This window comes from Oncorhynchus mykiss, chromosome 19 (assembly GCF_013265735.2).
Source record: "Oncorhynchus mykiss isolate Arlee chromosome 19, USDA_OmykA_1.1, whole genome shotgun sequence".
NCBI classification, from domain to species: Eukaryota; Metazoa; Chordata; class Actinopteri; order Salmoniformes; family Salmonidae; genus Oncorhynchus; species Oncorhynchus mykiss.
This window is the reverse complement of record NC_048583.1, coordinates 39,039,427-39,057,918: the sequence shown is the minus strand read 5'-3', so window position 1 is coordinate 39,057,918 and position 18,492 is coordinate 39,039,427. Positions and strand designations below refer to the sequence as shown.

The window sequence follows — 18,492 nt, the reverse complement described above, 5'->3', positions numbered from 1 at the left end:
GGCTTGATAACGTCATAGTGGACTCTCCCTCCAGTGCTTTCCTCGGGTGTGAATCCATATTCTGATATAACAACGTCAATGTATGATGCGATGCGCTTCAATCTTTTTATTTCTCTCATCTTTCACAGTGTGCGTCTTACTGACACTTGCCTTGTTTTAATGGCGAATTGCAAAGCAGTGAGGTTAGTGGTCTAGACCCGTGTGAGGTTAAGCAGGATGCTCAAGCTAATGGTGTGCTTGGGGCCTCATTCTAAGTAGAGATGAGGATGTAATTCTGCCTGGCTGCTGTGCGATTATCAGAATGGATGCCATTTGTGTTGTAGGGGATATTATTTGGTCTGGCTCTTTATAGAAACATTTTAAGAAGCGGTTGGAACGTTTCCCTGCATTATTTTCAATTAAATGTATTTTACTGCTGGCACAATATGTTTGCTATAATCCATGTAGAGACACCAAGTATAATTACAGGCATAAAATAAAGCTAATAACATAATGTTTCCTCTCCAGATCACAAAGCAGAGCATCTCAAATGATTCACAGATGCTTAGGCGCCTGTGTTAGCACCAATCATTAAAGCACTGATTAGTAAATCCTCTTCATCTAAGAGAAATGGCCTACGGATAGGAGACAGTCATATTATCCATGTGATATTTCTTCCTATTCTTTACTGGAGCACTCTGTGGAGAAACAACTGCAACAAAAGTGATAAAAATCAGATAGGTGGGACTTTGATCTTGTCTTCTTGAATATTCCCTGTGTGCATTCTCCAAAGATAGATCAACTTTTAACCATTAACGTGATAGCATCAAGTGCTTTAACAGATCTCTGTAAAGAGAAGGGTGCTGAATGAAAACGTCAGCAGGAGCTGCATTTATCTGAGTTTCAGGAGACGGAGAGATTCAGGGTCGTTGGGTATATTCGGTGTGGTTTTAGAAGAGCGCTGAATTAAACATCTGGTGGGAAAACAATATATACCCATTTGTCATCTTTCCTTGGCCTGCGTCATAGGATCGCTACAACAACCTATCTATATCCTTGCAACAACACACCACGTGTTAGTTTCTAGTTTACATTTAGCTAAGGAGTCTGCACATCTTTGGTTCGCTATTACGCTATCATACAGTTTAGGCCTATGACGTCAAGTAAAAATGAAAGTACTGATATGTCTTGGAAATTACAAAATATTAATGACCACATGAAGCTGTATGATTACGATTTATTTCCGTTTGAAAATATACCCATAAATTTATCATATGAAAACATTTAAACAACCTTTAACATTGTATCACAACTGGATCACACATGTTGACACCTAAAATCCCCGCTTTTACAAAGAGTTGCCCTTAATGTTATTCTTTTAATACACATTTTTTTTCAACAGTTAAAACATTTCCACAAAAACACCACAACTTTCAAATGCCATCAATGAAATACCCAGAAACCTATTTTAACCCAAGAGAGGCCTCGGGACATGCCAGCTTGAAGCATTGGGGCCAAAGAAAAATGAGAGGGGATACAATACAACCCATAACTCACCAGGCTGAGATTTGTCCTGTTCAAAAGGGACATTGGCCAGTAAATCTTTGCTAGTGTCTAGTCTAGTCACTGACTGTTTATTTTACATTACATCAGGGGATTTTGCTGGCAGGAAAATCTGCAATTGATTTATAATGTAATAAAAGGGGATTTAACATAAGATATTTATCTTCTGTGTTTTTTTCCAAGCAATAACCAAAATGTTCAGCTGCTACTATTTCTTCAGCAGGAAGATACCTTGAGTTCTTCTAGTGCTTTTAGCTGAAATCCCACTTGAAGTTGTAAATATCGTGTGTATACATTTTTCTTGAGTTGAAGCTCGAGTTGCCAAAATCCCGCTATGCATATCTTGAGGTGGTACAAAGAGGAACAATTGCCTACTTGAAAATATTTATGAAGCAGGTCTCTTGGATATTGTTCGTAGTGATTTGCATGTGCATACAAACATACGTAACACTACATTTTACTCAACAAACACACCTGCTGCTTAGATGGTTATTAGACACAATTTTCTCCAGACATGATAGAGCAGTGACAGCTCCACTGTCATCTCAACTTCTCCCTTGTCACTCCCAGAGACTTCCTTTCTCACCTTGGTGTCACGCCGAGTCTACAACATCATTAGTCATCACATCACCAGCGTAGCACAGGCTCAGCGCTGTATCACTGCCTCACTCCCATTGATATGTGGGCTATATAGTATTATATCCAGTGTATTGTATGATAACATCATTTTATATAAACAATTCCACAGTATCATAGATCACTATTATATCAACATGTCCACTGAATCACTAGATCACCTTCATATCAACACCACTATATCGGTACATCACTTTCATTTTCACAACTCCACTGTATCAAAGAAAACTTTGAAAATGATATGCACTGTATTTTGTTTGTTACTATCATATGTGTTTGTAAATTTAAATCATTTTCATGTTGACTCGTCTGGGCCCGCTTGTTTCATTTGCCTCTGCTGCTGTCCCATTCGATTTGCGGGGAACGTACTCAATGTCGAAGTTGCTCTTGTGCCTTCCCTTCCCACGACTCCAGGCAAACAGGAGGAGGAAACAGAAGATGACCACGCCCAGGAAAGACAGGCAGCCCATGGCTGTGGAGATGATGATGGTCTTCAGGTCTATGGGGTTTGTCATATTGTACAGGAGGGTGCCGTTGGCCCAGGTCCCGTTGGAGTCCGCCAGGAGTCCGCTCTTGTTGGTGTAGAGTGATCTATCGCTGATGCCCAGGCTCTTCACAGCCAGCGAGGCTGACATGCTGGCATTGCCCGCCGCATTACTGGCCACACACAGGTACACACCATTGTCGTGCAGCTCCGCAGCCTTAATCTCCAGGGTGCCGTTGGTATGGACTGTCACCCTCCCGGTGCTTTTGGCTGTGACATAGCGTCTGTGTGGCATCACCCAGGCCATGGATGGTCGTGGAGCCCCGTCTGCTATGCAGTTGAGCCAGACAGGCTGCCCCTCTTCTGTCAGCAACAGCTGGGTGGTGTTGGGCCCGATCCGTGGCTTGGTGCAGGTCACATACCGTGACACCAGCGGCTCCTTGAGGTCCCGCAAGGGTTTCCCACGGATGCGCTCAGGGGCACTGCACTCGGGCTGGGGGTCAGGGAGCTGCAGCAAGGGTGGCTTCCGGCCACTCAGCAGCCATAGGAGCCGGCAGTCGCACACCAGAGGGTTCCCCCCCATAAGCAGCGTTTGCAGGCGGTCAGGGGACGCAAACACAGCTTGCTCCACAGAGTCCAGCTGGTTGTGCGACACATCCAACATGCGCAGGTTTGGTATTGCCAGGAAGGCCAGGGGTTCAATGTAAGCCAGCTGAGCCCCTCGCAGGTGCAACTCCTGCAGTCGCGGAAGCTTTTCTAGCACCCCTTGCTGGATGTGCTGGATGCGGCAGAAGGATAAGTTTAGGTGCGTGAGGTAGGGCAGGTTGTGTAGAGCAGGGCCGGGAAAAGAGGACAGGTTAGTGTTGGTGACGGTGAGTGTGGTGAGGTTGAGACCGTGTAGCGACAGAGCGGGGAAGACTTCCAGCCAGGGCCAGTAGTCAATCTCCAGGTGGCGAAGGTGGGGAAGTCTTTTGAAGGAGTAGGGCTTCAGGGCACCAATGCCCAGGTGACGCAGGCGGAGTTCCACCAGGCTATGTAGGTGCCCCAGGGCATCAGTGGGCACAACAGTCAGATTGCAGCGCTCCAGGGTGAGGCTCTGTAGGCCCAGCAGGCCAGTAAAGGCCCTCTGGGAGATGAACACCAGCTCATTGTCACCCACCTCCAGAGTCATCAGCCTCCGAAGGTCCTGGAAGCCGTGGTCCAGCAGCACCACCAACCGGTTGTGGCTGAGGTCCAGACTGGTGAGGTTGGCCAGGCCAGAGAGCACCCCGGCGGGGACCAGCTGGAGGAGGTTGCTGTGGAAGTTCAGCGAGCGCAGGGAAAGCTGAAATTTGAAGGAGCCCGGTTCGACCACGCCTATCAGGTTATCGCTGAGGTCTAGATCCTCGAGCTGTAGAAAGGAGGAGAAGTTGTCTGGTGTAATGCTCCGCAGTTTGTTCTTGCTCAGATCCAGAAGCCGAGTCTCAATGGGGATGCCCTCGGGGATGGTAGGCAGTCTTTTGCGGTGGCAGCTGACTGACTTGGTCTGGGCGGAGCAGTCGCAGCGAGCGGGGCAACCCAGGACGCAGCTAACCAGCAAGAGCAGTACAGCCCCGCCCAGAAGAGGGTAGCAGTGGTACAGGGCAGAGCGCCGCATGACTTTTACCCACGCTGCCCTCTGTCACGGCACAGCTTGGTATCCATGCAGACCACCATCACGGTACAGCCCTGCAGCACAAAAACACACACAAAGAGCAGCACATTAGAATATCTAATATTAATTTTCATGCTAAATAGCACTGTTTTTTTATAAAAAAGCTTTACTGCCAACAAAGCTTTCCCCCTGCTGCTTTATTTCCCCCCACCTTCCGTCACTCTTCATCTGTTCCCCATCTCTTGCTCTCACTCCATCCTTTCTAACACTTTCTTTCCTATCACACATTTCCTTTATCAGCAGATTTTTGTCAAATGAAATTCAAATCAAATCAAGTGCATTGACACAAAGCAATATGCCTCATTGAAAAATGTGCTATGACGTTCAGCTGCATCAGAATAGGACATGGTATCTGTCATGTAAAAAAAAACAGGAGCACATTGTTACAATGCTTGTGGCCAGGACTGACCCTGGTCGCACCTCAGAGACGAGGCAGAGACCCTATTGGATATGCAAGGAGGCGGGAGACGGGAGTTGAACCAGGGGCTGCTCTGTTCCCACAGGAAGAAAAATAGAAGGATAGGGAAGAAAATGCCTCCTGGTCAACAGGTTGTTGGCATGATAGATGGTCTGAGACGTTTGCCTGAATGCATCTGTTGTGTATTCTATAAACCTTGCCTATTATGGATCCTACTCCGGTTATTATGTCCTGTTACAATTTTAAAATAATAAACTAACACAAAACCATGTTGAGGTGAGCAGATGGTAAGCACAAAGACAGACATACGTGCACATTTCCGCTGAGGTGAGTGACACATTCACTGAAAAGATGGGGTGAGTACGCACATACGCACGTCATGCACACACACAGCACTCATCCCTCTCCCCGACTCTGAAGAGCTGCACTCTGGTGTCTTCACTACCATCTTTCTCTCTTTCCCACCCTTTCGCTCTCCCTTATTATATATCTCGTTCTCTTCAGTATCTATCTGTCTCTCTCTCTCTCTTTCTCTCTTTGCTTCTGCTACTCTACTGTTCTCTTGTCCTCTGGTCCTCCCTTCTCACACATCTTCCTCACACCTTTTCTCTCTCTCGCCGTCATTGCCCTGGAAGAAGCCCCATTCTCTATATTCTCCAATCCCCACGGGCTGTGTTTTATCGATTGTGACACAGACACATCAGATACCAGGAATGTAGCCTTTTACAAAGAGCAGGCCGTTGCCATAGCAACCACAAACCCTCCCTCCCATCCGCTCTATGTGGTCTGCCAATCAAATTAATGAAAAAAAGAGGACTCGTTTTTTAATATTCTCAAGGTCTGCACAAAACATGCATTGAATATATTTAAAATCTTTGCTTCATTAACACGCAAGCGTCGAGGTTACAGTGTCTCGAAACTGTCAGCCTGCTTGGTTATTTGTCGAGCTGTCTGATTGCCTACCCGTCTGCTGGTCTGTTAAGTATCTCTGGGTATCTATCTGCCTTTCTTCAAGCCTGTCTGGGTCTTCTTATCCCTCTGCCTTTACCTATCGGGTCTGTCTGTCTGTCTGTCTGTCTGTCTGTCTGTCTGTCTGTCTGTCTGTTTCTGTATGTGAGTGTGTGTCTGTTTGTGTGCCAATCAGTCTTTCCGACAATCTGTCAGTGAGACTAAGTCTGTGTCTGTATCTGTCTCTATCAGTCTATCAAGTTACCTGTCTATCTGTCTCTCTGCTGGTGTATCTATTGGTCTGTACAGTATGTCAATTACTCAGTCTTTCTGACAGGATGCCAGTGTGCTTGGTCTGGTCTGGCACATCCTTACTCCCTTGAAACTATGCCAGAATGTTTGTTGCCACTTTGGACCACTAGAATTGTTGGACAATGGAGAACAACCCTGAGAAGTCTGGATAAGATGAGAAGGGTGAGGGGTCATTCAGAAGTGCAGACCTACAGGGTATAGAGCTTTTTAGGATAAGAGACACAATTGGATTTGATATGCAGTTAAACTGTAGAAAATCTGACAGGCGAATGAGAGCCTAGGGTAGACGCATGAGTCACGGTGGGAGAGAGGAAGAGAGAGAGAGAGACAAAATAAACAGGAAATATAAGAAATGATGAAAAAAGCCTGTGCTAGATTGGGTAAAAGCCTAATTTGCCTGCTGAGTTTCTAGTTTATACCAGCAACACAAGTTAAAATAAAAGGAGACTTTTAAACTTTTTAAATTATACTATATGAGTGCACACTCACTGACTGTGTTATTGTTCAGAGAGACAACTCATGTTCACTTAGTTTAATCTTACATATTCACTTGCTTTACTTTCAATTGTTAAATTTTTCAGTATTCCTACAAACTCAATATAAGACATACTGAATATGTATAAAGAGATAAATGAATACTGTGTGTTAATATACTGTGTTCTTCACATACTGTAGTTCATTCTAATATATCTACTACTATACATTACCTTTTTGTTACACTGCTTATACACACTGCGTGTTTATATACTGGATTCTTGACATTGCTCACTGTAATAATACAGTACCATTCCAAAGTTTGGACCACCTACTCATTCAAGGGTTTTTCTTTTTTTTTAGATTGTAGAATAATAGTGAAGACATTAAAACTATGAAATAACACATATGGAATCATGTAGTAACCAAAAAAGTGTTAAACAAATCAAAATATATTTTATATTTGAGATTCTTCAAAGGAGCCACACTGTACCTTATAACGACAGCTTTGCACACTCGTGGCATTGAAGGTAGACCTTGAAATACATCCACAGGTACACCTTCAATTGACTCAAAACATGTCAATTGGCCTATCAGAAGCTTCTAAAGCCATGACATAATTTTCTGGAATTTTCCAAGCTGTTTAAAGGCACAGTCAACTTAGTATGTAAACTTCTGACCCACTGGAATTGTGATACAGTGAATTATAAGTGAAATAATCTGTCTGTAGACAATCGTTGGAAAAATGACTTGTGTCATGCACAAAGTAGATGTCCTAACCAACTTGCCAAAACTATAGTTTGTTAACAAGACATTTGTGGAATGGTTGAAAAACAAGTTTTAATGACTACAACTTAAGTGTATGTAAACTTCTGACTTCAACTGTATATACAGTGCCTTGCGAAAGTATTCGGCCCCCTTGAACTTTGCGACCTTTTGCCACATTTCAGGCTTCAAACATAAAGATATAAAACTGTATTTTTTTGTGAAGAATCAACAACAAGTGGGACACAATCATGAAGTGGAACGACATTTATTGGATATTTCAAACTTTTTTAACAAATCAAAAACTGAAAAATTGGGCGTGCAAAATTATTCAGCCCCTTTACTTTCAGTGCAGCAAACTCTCTCCAGAAGTTCAGTGAGGATCTCTGAATGATCCAATGTTGACCTAAATGACTAATGATGATAAATACAATCCACCTGTGTGTAATCAAGTCTCCGTATAAATGCACCTGCACTGTGATAGTCTCAGAGGTCCGTTAAAAGCGCAGAGAGCATCATGAAGAACAAGGAACACACCAGGCAGGTCCGAGATACTGTTGTGAAGAAGTTTAAAGCCGGATTTGGATACAAAAATATTTCCCAAGCTTTAAACATCCCAAGGAGCACTGTGCAAGCGATAATATTGAAATGGAAGGAGTATCAGACCACTGCAAATCTACCAAGACCTGGCCGTCCCTCTAAACTTTCAGCTCATACAAGGAGAAGACTGATCAGAGATGCAGCCAAGAGGCCCATGATCACTCTGGATGAACTGCAGAGATCTACAGCTGAGGTGGGAGACTCTGTCCATAGGACAACAATCCGTCGTATATTGCACAAATCTGGCCTTTATGGAAGAGTGGCAAGAAGAAAGCCATTTCTTAAAGATATCCATAAAAAGTTTTGTTTAAAGTTTGCCACAAGCCACCTGGGAGACACACCAAACATGTGGAAGAAGGTGCTCTGGTCAGATGAAACCAAAATTGAACTTTTTGGCAACAATGCAAAACGTTATGTTTGGCGTAAAAGCAACACAGCTGAACACACCATCCCCACTGTCAAACATGGTGGTGGCAGCATCATGGTTTGGGCCTGCTTTTCTTCAGCAGGGACAGGGAAGATGGTTAAAATTGATGGGAAGATGGATGGAGCCAAATACAGGACCATTCTGGAAGAAAACCTGATGGAGTCTGCAAAAGACCTGAGACTGGGACGGAGATTTGTCTTCCAACAAGACAATGATCCAAAACATAAAGCAAAATCTACAATGGAATGGTTCAAAAATAAACATATCCAGGTGTTAGAATGGCCAAGTCAAAGTCCAGACCTGAATCCAATCGAGAATCTGTGGAAAGACCTGAAAACTGCTGTTCACAAATGCTCTCCATCCAACCTCACTGAGCTCGAGCTGTTTTGCAAGGAGGAATGGGAAAAAATTTCAGTCTCTCGATGTGCAAAACTGATAGAGACATACCCCAAGCGACTTACAGCTGTAATCGCAGCAAAAGGTGGCGCTACAAAATATTAACTTAAGGGGGCTGAATAATTTTGCACGCCCAATTTTTCAGTTTTTGATTTGTTAAAAAAGTTTGAAATATCCAATAAATGTCGTTCCACTTCATGATTGTGTCCCACTTGTTGTTGATTCTTCACAAAAAAATACAGTTTTATATCTTTATGTTTGAAGCCTGAAATGTGGCAAAAGGTCGCAAAGGGGGCCGAATACTTTCGCAAGGCACTGTATACAGTAATTTTTGTAATATATAATTTTTCCAACAAATGTTCTTAAAATTCTTAAAATAAAGTGGTGATCCTAACTGACCTAAGACAGGGCATCTTTACTAGGATTACATGTCAGGAATTGTGAAAAACAGAGTTTAAATGTATTTGGCTAAGGTGTATGTAAACTTCCGACTTCAACTGTATATATACTGCTGTAGTATCATTCTTACTATATACACTGCTCAAAAACATAAAGGGAACACTTAAACAACACAATGTAACTCCAAGTCAATCACACTTCTGTGAAATCAAACTGTCCACTTAGGAAGCAACACTGATTTACAATAAATGTCACATGCTGTTGTGCAAATGGAATAGACAACAGGTGGAAATTATAGGCAATTAGCAAGACACCCCCAATAAGGAGTGGTTCTGCAGGTGGTGACCACAGACCACTTCTCAGTTCCTATGCTTCTTGGCTGATGTTTTGGTCACTTTTGAATGCTGGCGGTGCTTTCACTCTAGTGGTAGCATGAGACGGAGTCTACAACCCACACAAGTGGCTCAGGTAGTGTAGCTCATCCAGGATGGCACATCAATGCAAGCTGTGGCAAGGTTTGCTGTGTCTGTCAGCGTAGTGTCCAGAGCATGGAGGCGCTACCAGGAGACAGGCCAGTACATCAGGAGACGTGGAGGAGGCCGTAGGAGGGCAACAACCCAGCAGCAGGACCGCTACCTCCGCCTTTGTGCAAGGAGGAGCAGGAGGAGCACTGCCAGAGCCCTGCAAAATGACCTCCAGCAGGCCACAAATGTGCATGTGTCTGCTCAAACGGTCAGAAACAGACCCCATGAGGGTGGTATGAGGGTCCGACGTCCACAGGTGGGGGTTGTGCTTACAGCCCAACACCGTGCAGGACGTTTGGCTTTTGCCAGAGAACAACAAGATTGGCAAATTCGCCACTGACTCCCTGTGCTCTTCACAGATGAAAGTAGGTTCACACTGAGCACATGTGACAGACGTGACAGAGTCCAGAGACGCTGTGGAGAACGTTCTGCTGCCTGCAACATCCTCCAGCATGACCGGTTTGGCGGTGGGTCAGTCATGGTGTGGGGTGGCATTTCTTTGGGGGGCCGCACAGACCTCCATGTGCACGCCAGAGGTAGCCTGACTGCCATTAAGTACCGAGATGAGATCCTCAGACCCCTTGTGAGACCATATGCTGGTGCGGTTGGCCCTGGGTTCCTCCTAATGCAAGACAATGCTAGACCTCATGTGGCTGGAGTGTGTCAGCAGTTCCTGCAAGAGGAAGGCATTGATGCTATGGACTGGCCCGCCCGTTCCCCAGACCTGAATCCAATTGAGCACATCTGGGACATCATGTCTCGCTCCATCCACCAACGCCACGTTGCACCACAGACTGTCCAGGAGTTGGCGGATGCTTTAGTCCTGGTCTGGGAGGAGATCCCTCAGGAGACCATCCGCCACCTCATCAGGAGCATGCCCAGGCGTTGTAGGGAGGTCATACAGGCACGTGGAGGCCACACACACTACTGACCCTCATTTTGACTTGTTTTAAGGACATTACATCAAAGTTGGATCAGCCTGTAGTGTGGTTTTCCACTTTAATTTTTTTTGAGTGTGACTCCAAATCCAGACCTCCATGGGTTGATAAATTTGATTTCCATTGATCATTTTTGTGTGATTTTGTTGTCAGCACATTCAACTATGTAAAGAAAAAAGTATTTAATAAGAATATTTCATTCATTCAGATCTAGGATGTGTTATTTTAGTGTTCCCTTTATTTTTTGGAGCAGTGTATTTTGGTGTATATACGCATAGATTGTATTTGGATGACTGACATAGTGTTATTTGGTTTGCTAACTGGATTTGATCTGACATTCTTGATTTCTTGTTTCTCGATTTTTATTATTTATTATTGTGTACTTGTTTGACATTTTACTACGCTGTTAGGAGCTAGTAACACAAGCGTTTCGCACCCGCTATAACATCTGCTAAATGGTGTATGTGACCAATACATTTTGACTTGATTTGATTTACTCTCAGAACCGCCTCTCCAGTTTCTGTGGTTATCAATCCATATCCACTCAATTCCAGATCAGTTACATGACCAGCCAATTAGTGGTTGTGTTTTCTCTTTTTCTGACACAAGTGTACAATGCATGAGAGCACAGGGAGATCCCAATTATTTAATTAGAATGAATGTTCACCAGCCATGTTTAATTTTTGATTTACAAGCCATTATTTTGGAATTGTCACGCCCTGATCTGTTTCACCTGTCCTTGTGATTGTCTCCACTTACTTTCCCCGGTGTATTTATTCCTGTGTTTCCTGTCTCTCTGTGCCAGTTCGTCTTGTGTGTTCAAGACAACCAGCATGTTTTTCTTGTGCTCCTGCTTTTTCTATTCTCTTTTTGCTAGTCCTCCCGGTTTTGACCCTTGCCTGTTTCTGGACTCTGTACCCACCTGCCTGACCATTCTGGCTGGCTTGACCTCGAACCTGCCTGCCGCTCTGTACCTCCTGGACTCTGAACTGGTTTTGACCTTTCACCTGTCCACGACCATTCCCTTGCCTACCCTTTTGGATTATAATAAATATCGAAGACTCAAACCATCTGCCTCCCGTGTCTGCATCTGGGTCTCGCCTTGTACCCGTATAGATGTAACTTGCGTGCCTCGGACTTGCAGGAGGGTATTTATTAAACCCATGTTCTGCCTTGCATGATATATGCAGCAATGTGGTATTATCATGCACAGTAGGGCAATTTCCTGCTTACAGAGAACCACAATAATACAATTTAAAGACTGACACTGTTGGCGCTTCACGTTGTGGGCATGCCTCCAGATTGGGCACAAATTGGGAAGAGCCAATAGTGACCTGGTAGATTTTAAGTTTGTTTTCGTTGCTCATCCCGTTAAATGATGATGTCATATTGCTAAGTGTGTCTTTGATACTAGTATTACAGACAGAAGTGTGGTGCATGTTTCATCTATGATGTTATTCTACCCACCCTGTCATTGATGTAAATAAATGTACACACAAGCATTGGGAAAATTGCATTCTCTACAGACAGAAGCACTTCTTTGTTGCATTTACAAAAAGTGAAGTCCAAAGTACATTTCATGGCCAAAAGTATGTGGACTCCAGCTCATCAAACATCTCATTCCAAAATCATGGGCATTAATATGTAGTTGTTCCCCTCTTTGCTGCTATAATAGCCTCCACTCTTCTTGGAAGGCTTTCCACTAGATGCTGGAACATTGCTGCGGGGACTTGTTTCCATTCAGCCACAAGAGCATTAGTTTGGCCGGGCACAAATGTTGGGCGATTAGGCCTGGCTGGCAGTCGGCGATCCAATTCATCCAAAAGGTGTTTGATGGGGTTGAGGTCAGGGCTCTGCGCAGTCCAGTCAAGTTCTTCCACACCAATCTCGACAAACCATTTCTGTATGGACCGCTGTATGGACCTCGCTATATGGCAACTCTGTTGCCACAAAGTTGGAAACACAGAATCGTCTAGAATGTCATTGCATGCTGTAGCTTTAAGATTTCCCGAACTATGAAAAACAGCCCCAGACCATTATTCCTCCTCTACCAAACTGAACGGTTTCCACTATGCATTGGGGCAGGTAGCGTTCTCCTGGCATCCACCAAACCCAGAAATGTCTGTCGGCCTCCCAGATGGTGAAGCGAGATTCATCACTACAGAAAACGCGTTTACACTGCTCCAGAGTCCAATGGCAGAGAGCTTTACACCACTCCAGCCGACACTTGGCATTTTGCATGGTGATCTTAGGCTTGTGTTTAGCTGCTCAGCCATGGAATCCCATTTCATAAAGCTCCTGACGAACAGTTCTTGTGCTGATGTTGCTTCCAGAGGCAGTTTGGAACGCGTTAGTGAGTGTTGCAACTGAGGACAGACGATTTTTACGACGCTACGTGCTTCAGCACTCGGCGGTCTAGTTCTGTGAGCATGTGCGGCCTACTACTTCACGGATGAGCTATTGTTGACCCTAGATGTTTCCACTAACAGCACTTACAGTGACCAGGGCAGCTTTAGAATAGAATAAATTTGACGAACTTCTATGACTTCTTTGGACACTGTTAACAAATCTCCAAACGAGCTTCAATGCCATATAACACTCCTTCTGTGGCCTCCAACTGTTCTTAAATGCTAATAAAATTAAATGCATGCTCTTCAACCGATCGCTGCCCACACCCACCCGCCCGACTCGCATCACTACTCTGGACGGTTCTGACGTAGAATATGTGGACAACTACAAATACCTAGGTGTCTGGCTAGAAGGTAAACTCCTTCCAGACTCACATTAAGCATCTCCAATCCAAAGTTAAATCTAGAATCGGCTTCCTATTTCGCAACAAAGCATCCTTCACTCATGCTGCCAAACATATCCTTGTAAAACTGACTATCCTACCGACCCTTGACTTCGGCGATGTGATTTACAAGATAGCCTCCAACACTCTACTCAGCAAATTGGATGCAGTCTATCACAGTGCCATCCGTTTTGTCACCAAAGCCCCATATACTACCACCACTGCGACCTGTATGCTCTCGTTGGCTGGTCCTCACTGCATATTTGTTGCCAAACCCACTGGCTCCATGTCATCTATAAGTCTTTGCTAGGTAAAGCTCCACCTTATCTCAGCTCACTGGCCACCATAGATAGCAACACCCACCCGTAGCACGCGCTCCAGCAGGTATATTTCACTGGTCACCCCCAAAGCCAACACCTCCTTTAGCCACCTTTCCTTCCAGTTCTCTGCTGCCAATGACTGGAACGAATTGCAAAAATCCCTGAAGTTGGAGACTTATTTGCTTAGTTTGAACTGTTAGTTTGTTTTGCCAATATCTCATTTGTTGTCAAGTTAAGGTTTCTTTTATTTTCAAATATCACTAACTTTAAGCATCAGCTGTCAGAGCAGCTTATCGATTGCTGCAGCTGTACACAGTGTAACGATTCTCTTCTTGTGAAGTAGAGGCGGACCAAAGCGCAGCGTGGTGGTTGTTCATTGTAATTTATTGACGACACTATACATGAACAAACTAACGAAAAAACAAGAAACGTGAGAACTCAAAACAGCCCTGTCTGGTGCAAACACAAAAACAGGAACAATCACCCACAAACACACAGTGAAACCCAGGCTACCTAAGTATGATTCTCAATCAGAGACAACTAATGACACCTGCCTCTGATTGAGAACCATACTAGGCCGAAAACAGAACTGCCCCAAAACATAGAAAAACAAACATAGACTGCCCACCCAACTCACGCCCTGACCATACTAAATAAATACAAAAACAAAGGAAATAGAGGTCAGAACGTGACACACAGCTCATCTGTAAATAGCCCATCCAACCAACTACCTACCTCATCCCCATATTTGTTTTGTTTTTCTGCTCTTTTGCACACTAGTAATTGTACTTGCACATCCTTGTTTGCACATATATTATTCCAGTGTAAATTGCTAAATTGTAATCACTTCGCCACTATTGGCGTATTTATTGCCTTACCTCCTTACTTCATTTGCACACACTGTATACAGATTTTTCTATTGTGTTATTGACTGTACGTTTGTTTATCCCATGTGTAACTCTGTGTTGTTTTTGTCGCACTGCTTTGCTTTATCTTGACCAGGTCGCAGTTGTAAATGAGAACTTGTTCTCAACTGGCCTACCTGGTTACATAAAGGTGAAATAAATAAAAATGACAGTGCCACGTTGAAAGTCACTTAGCTCTTCAGTAAGGCCATTCTACTGCCAATGTTTGTCTATGGAGATTGCATGACTGTGTGCTCAATTCTATACACCTGTCAGCAACAGGTGTGGCTGAAATAACCAAATCCACCAATTTGAAGGGGTGTCCACATACTTCTGTATATTTAGTGTGTATAGTTTTGGTCTGGACTGTAGTTATGAACAGCTTTTATATTTGGTTAACCACTTGCTTTTGCTATTTATTTTCTTACATTAGCCCCACAATTATTGTGGTCACATACTACAGAGCACACAATATTTATGCACAGTCAAGTCTCAGAATGAGATGATTGCACATGAGAGAGTTCACATGTATGCATTTAGCGCAGCGACTTGAGCAGAACCCATTACATGTTCTGCATGATAACACACATTTGCCTTGCTGACTTGGAGTGAGACGTCATTGGGCTAGACATAATAATATTGTGTTTACTTACTGTATAATAGAGATGAACTGCACACATTTACTAACCAATTACTGAGCATTTAGATTAATTTAACAACTGTGATTTAACTGTTCAACTGTAATTTAACAACTGTGATTTAACTGTTCAACTGTAATTTAACAACTGTGATTTAACTGTTCAACTGTAATTTAACAACTGTGATTTAACTGTTCAACTGTAATTTAACAACTGTGATTTAACTGTTCAACTGTAATTTAACAACTGTTTTAGGTCATTTAATAACTGTTTATAAGAATGGTCACCAATATAGTGGAACCTACTATCCATGCAATATATATTCTGCAGAGACAATGCAAGCATAAAAAACACAGACTGTACAGTATATATAGGTATTTGTGCTTGTGTATGAGACCACATTCCAGACATCAAATCAAATCAAATTGTATTTGTCACATGCGCCGAATACAACAGTAGACCTTACCGTGAAATGCTTACTTACAAGCCCTTAACCAACAATGCAGTTCAAGAAATAGAGTTATGAAAATATTTACTAAATAAACTAAAGTGATTTATTTTTTAAGTGACACAACAAAATTACATAACAATGAAGAGGCTATATACAGGGGTACCGGTACCGAGTCAATGTGCGGGATACAGCGAGTAGCAGCAGTGGAAAAACCTATGGGGGACAGTGGGGACAGGGGGTCAATATAAAATAGTCCGGGTGTTTGAGCCAATTATTTGAGCCTTCCTCTGACACCGCCTAGTATATACTGTAGGTTCTGGATGTCAGGAAACTTGTTCCCAGTGATGTACTGGGCCGTACACACTACCTTGTGTAGCGCCTTACGGTCAGATGTTTAGGAGTTGCCATACCAGGCTTGGGGGTAGATCGTGCAGTTTTATTTTCCAATGATTGCACGTTGGCCAATAATACGTAGGGAAGTGGTGGTTTACCAATTAGTCTGCAAATTCTTACAAGGCACCCCGCCCTCCTCCCCCTTTTCCTACGTCTTTTCTTCACGCTGTGACGGGGATTTGGGCCTTGTCTTGACAAAGCAGTATATCCTTTGCGTCGGGCTCATTAAACATCTTCGTCCAGTTCGAGGTGAGAATCGCTGTTCTGATGTCCAGAAGCTTTTTTCGGTCATAAGAGATGGTAGCAGCAACATTATGTACAAAATGAGTTACAAACAATGCGAAGAAACAAACAAAATAGCACAGTTGGTTGGGATCCTGTAAAATGGCAGCTATACCCTCCGGCGCCATTATACCAAAATATGATTGCTTCGGAAATTGCAAACAGCAATTTAATGTCCTGCAGAGTGCAAATGTCATCCAGGTTATCATGAGGCTGTTGAGATTTTGCAGTGGATCTGTACGCTTCTGTGCTAATTAGTGTTTGTGCATTCTGAACTTGGCCAATTAAACAGCTCCTTTCTGCACCACTAGACCTGCATGCTCTCAAGCACTGTTGTAGAGTTATCAACTCAGCAGTCTCTCTCTCTCTATCTTTCTCTCTTTCTCTCTCTCATACAGCACTGTGGGTTACAAGGTCTGTTGCAGATGGCTTACAGTGCCCCTAGTTTTTGGATTCAAAGACACAAACCAAATATTTGTCTGTTGTTGTTTTCCTTAGGGGATGGGTGATCAAGGGTTATGAGTAAATGGACTTAAAAGGGAATTTCATGCTCAAAAGCAAAGCATTACACATACATAAGCACTGCAAAAATATTCACAAGTGCTCATGGATGCTTAAGTCTAGTCTACCAGCACAGGTCGACAAGGAGCATGTCCTACTCACCTGATGCAAGCCTGATGCAAGTAATTATATGATGCAGTAGACCATACAGGGTGCTTGCATGATAGTTTTGCTATTTATATTCTCTCCAGAGAGCAGTTACAATAATGATACAAAGAAATCAGGCAGCGTGTAATGTATGCTTGAAAATATGGTGTTTTTATTTCAATGGTAGCTTAGGTTCCAGCAACAGAGATAATCAGATTTTCACTGGTGTGTCGACTGGCACTACATTTTCCCACCAATCTTGTCCGGGTGTTCTGTTGAATGCCACATTTTTTTCACATCCAGCTTGTTGCTTTTAAATCAAGTGTTACTTGAAGGACACTCTGCGTATTAGGTTTCTCTCTAATTTTAGTCTCAGAAGGTAGAACTCATCCATTTTTCATGTTATATACCGTCACTGTTTCATAGAGCTCACTTTCTTTCTAACCCACTTGAGGCTCATCTTTAAATAGATGCCACACCCAAAGTTTCACCACCTTTCTAAAACCACACAGAGTATTGATTCATACAGAGACCGTTAACAGAGGTACAGTATGTAGCATGAAACATTATTATAATGGATTTAAAAGTCCTATAAAATGTAACTTGATGTTCAGGGGAGTCATGCACTCCAAAGGGGGCACAAAGTATGTGAGATTGGCTGGGGGCGGTCCGGAAGGGGGCCATAAATTAGAGAATGTTGCATTATTCAATTACCTGAAACAGATTTTTCCTGCAATCTAGAGACATAATCATTATGCTTAATTCTATGTGAAAAAATATTTATATTTTTCTACATTCGGAATCTAAGCATACCTCTTGAGCTGTCTGTATCCTCCTGACTGGTGGTTCTTAAAAATGTATTTATGAGTCAAAAGTTTGGACACCATCTACTCATTCAAAGGTTTTTTACTATTTTCTACATTGCATAACAATAGTGAAGACATCAAAACTATAAAATAACAAATATAGAATCATGTAGTAACCAAAAAAAGTGTTAAACAAATCCAAATATTTTTTATATTTGAGATTCTTCAAAGTAGCCACCCTTTGCCTTGATGACAGCTTTGCACACTCTTGGTATTCTCTTAACCAGCTTCATGAGGTAGTCACCTAGAATGCATTTCAATAAACACGTGTGCCTTGTTAAGTTCATTTGTGGAATTTCTTTCCTTCTTAATGCTTTTGAGCCAACCAGTTGTATTGTGACAAGGTAGGGGGGTATACAGAAGATAGCCCTATCCCACTGTTTGTTGGTGACACTGTCAGTGATTTATTTAGAATTCAAGGCAGACTTAACCAGCATGGCTCCCACAGCGTTCTGCAGCGATACGGCATCCCATCTGGTTTGCACTTTGTGGGACTATCATTTAATTTTCAAGAGGACAATGACCCAACACAGCATCATGTTGTGGGGGTGCTTTGCTGCAGAAGGGACAGGTGCACGTTAACAAAATAGATGGCTTCATGAGAAAGGAAAATTACGTGGATATATTGAAGCAACATCTCAA

General features: G+C 43.1%; 1 protein-coding gene across 1 annotated transcript in view; it reads right to left on the bottom strand.

The window, feature by feature from the left end:
• Window positions 1-1,201: 1,201 nt before the first annotated feature.
• The window catches only part of LOC110497795 (leucine-rich repeat and immunoglobulin-like domain-containing nogo receptor-interacting protein 2), a 48,079-nt gene continuing 30,788 nt past the window's right edge, over window positions 1,202-18,492 (bottom strand). The window contains exon 2 of the mRNA XM_021574163.2: window positions 1,202-4,369. Coding sequence (XP_021429838.1) covers window positions 2,463-4,298 — 1,836 coding nt within the window. The 5' untranslated portion in view covers window positions 4,299-4,369 and the 3' untranslated portion in view covers window positions 1,202-2,462. The remainder of the gene's footprint in view (window positions 4,370-18,492) is intronic.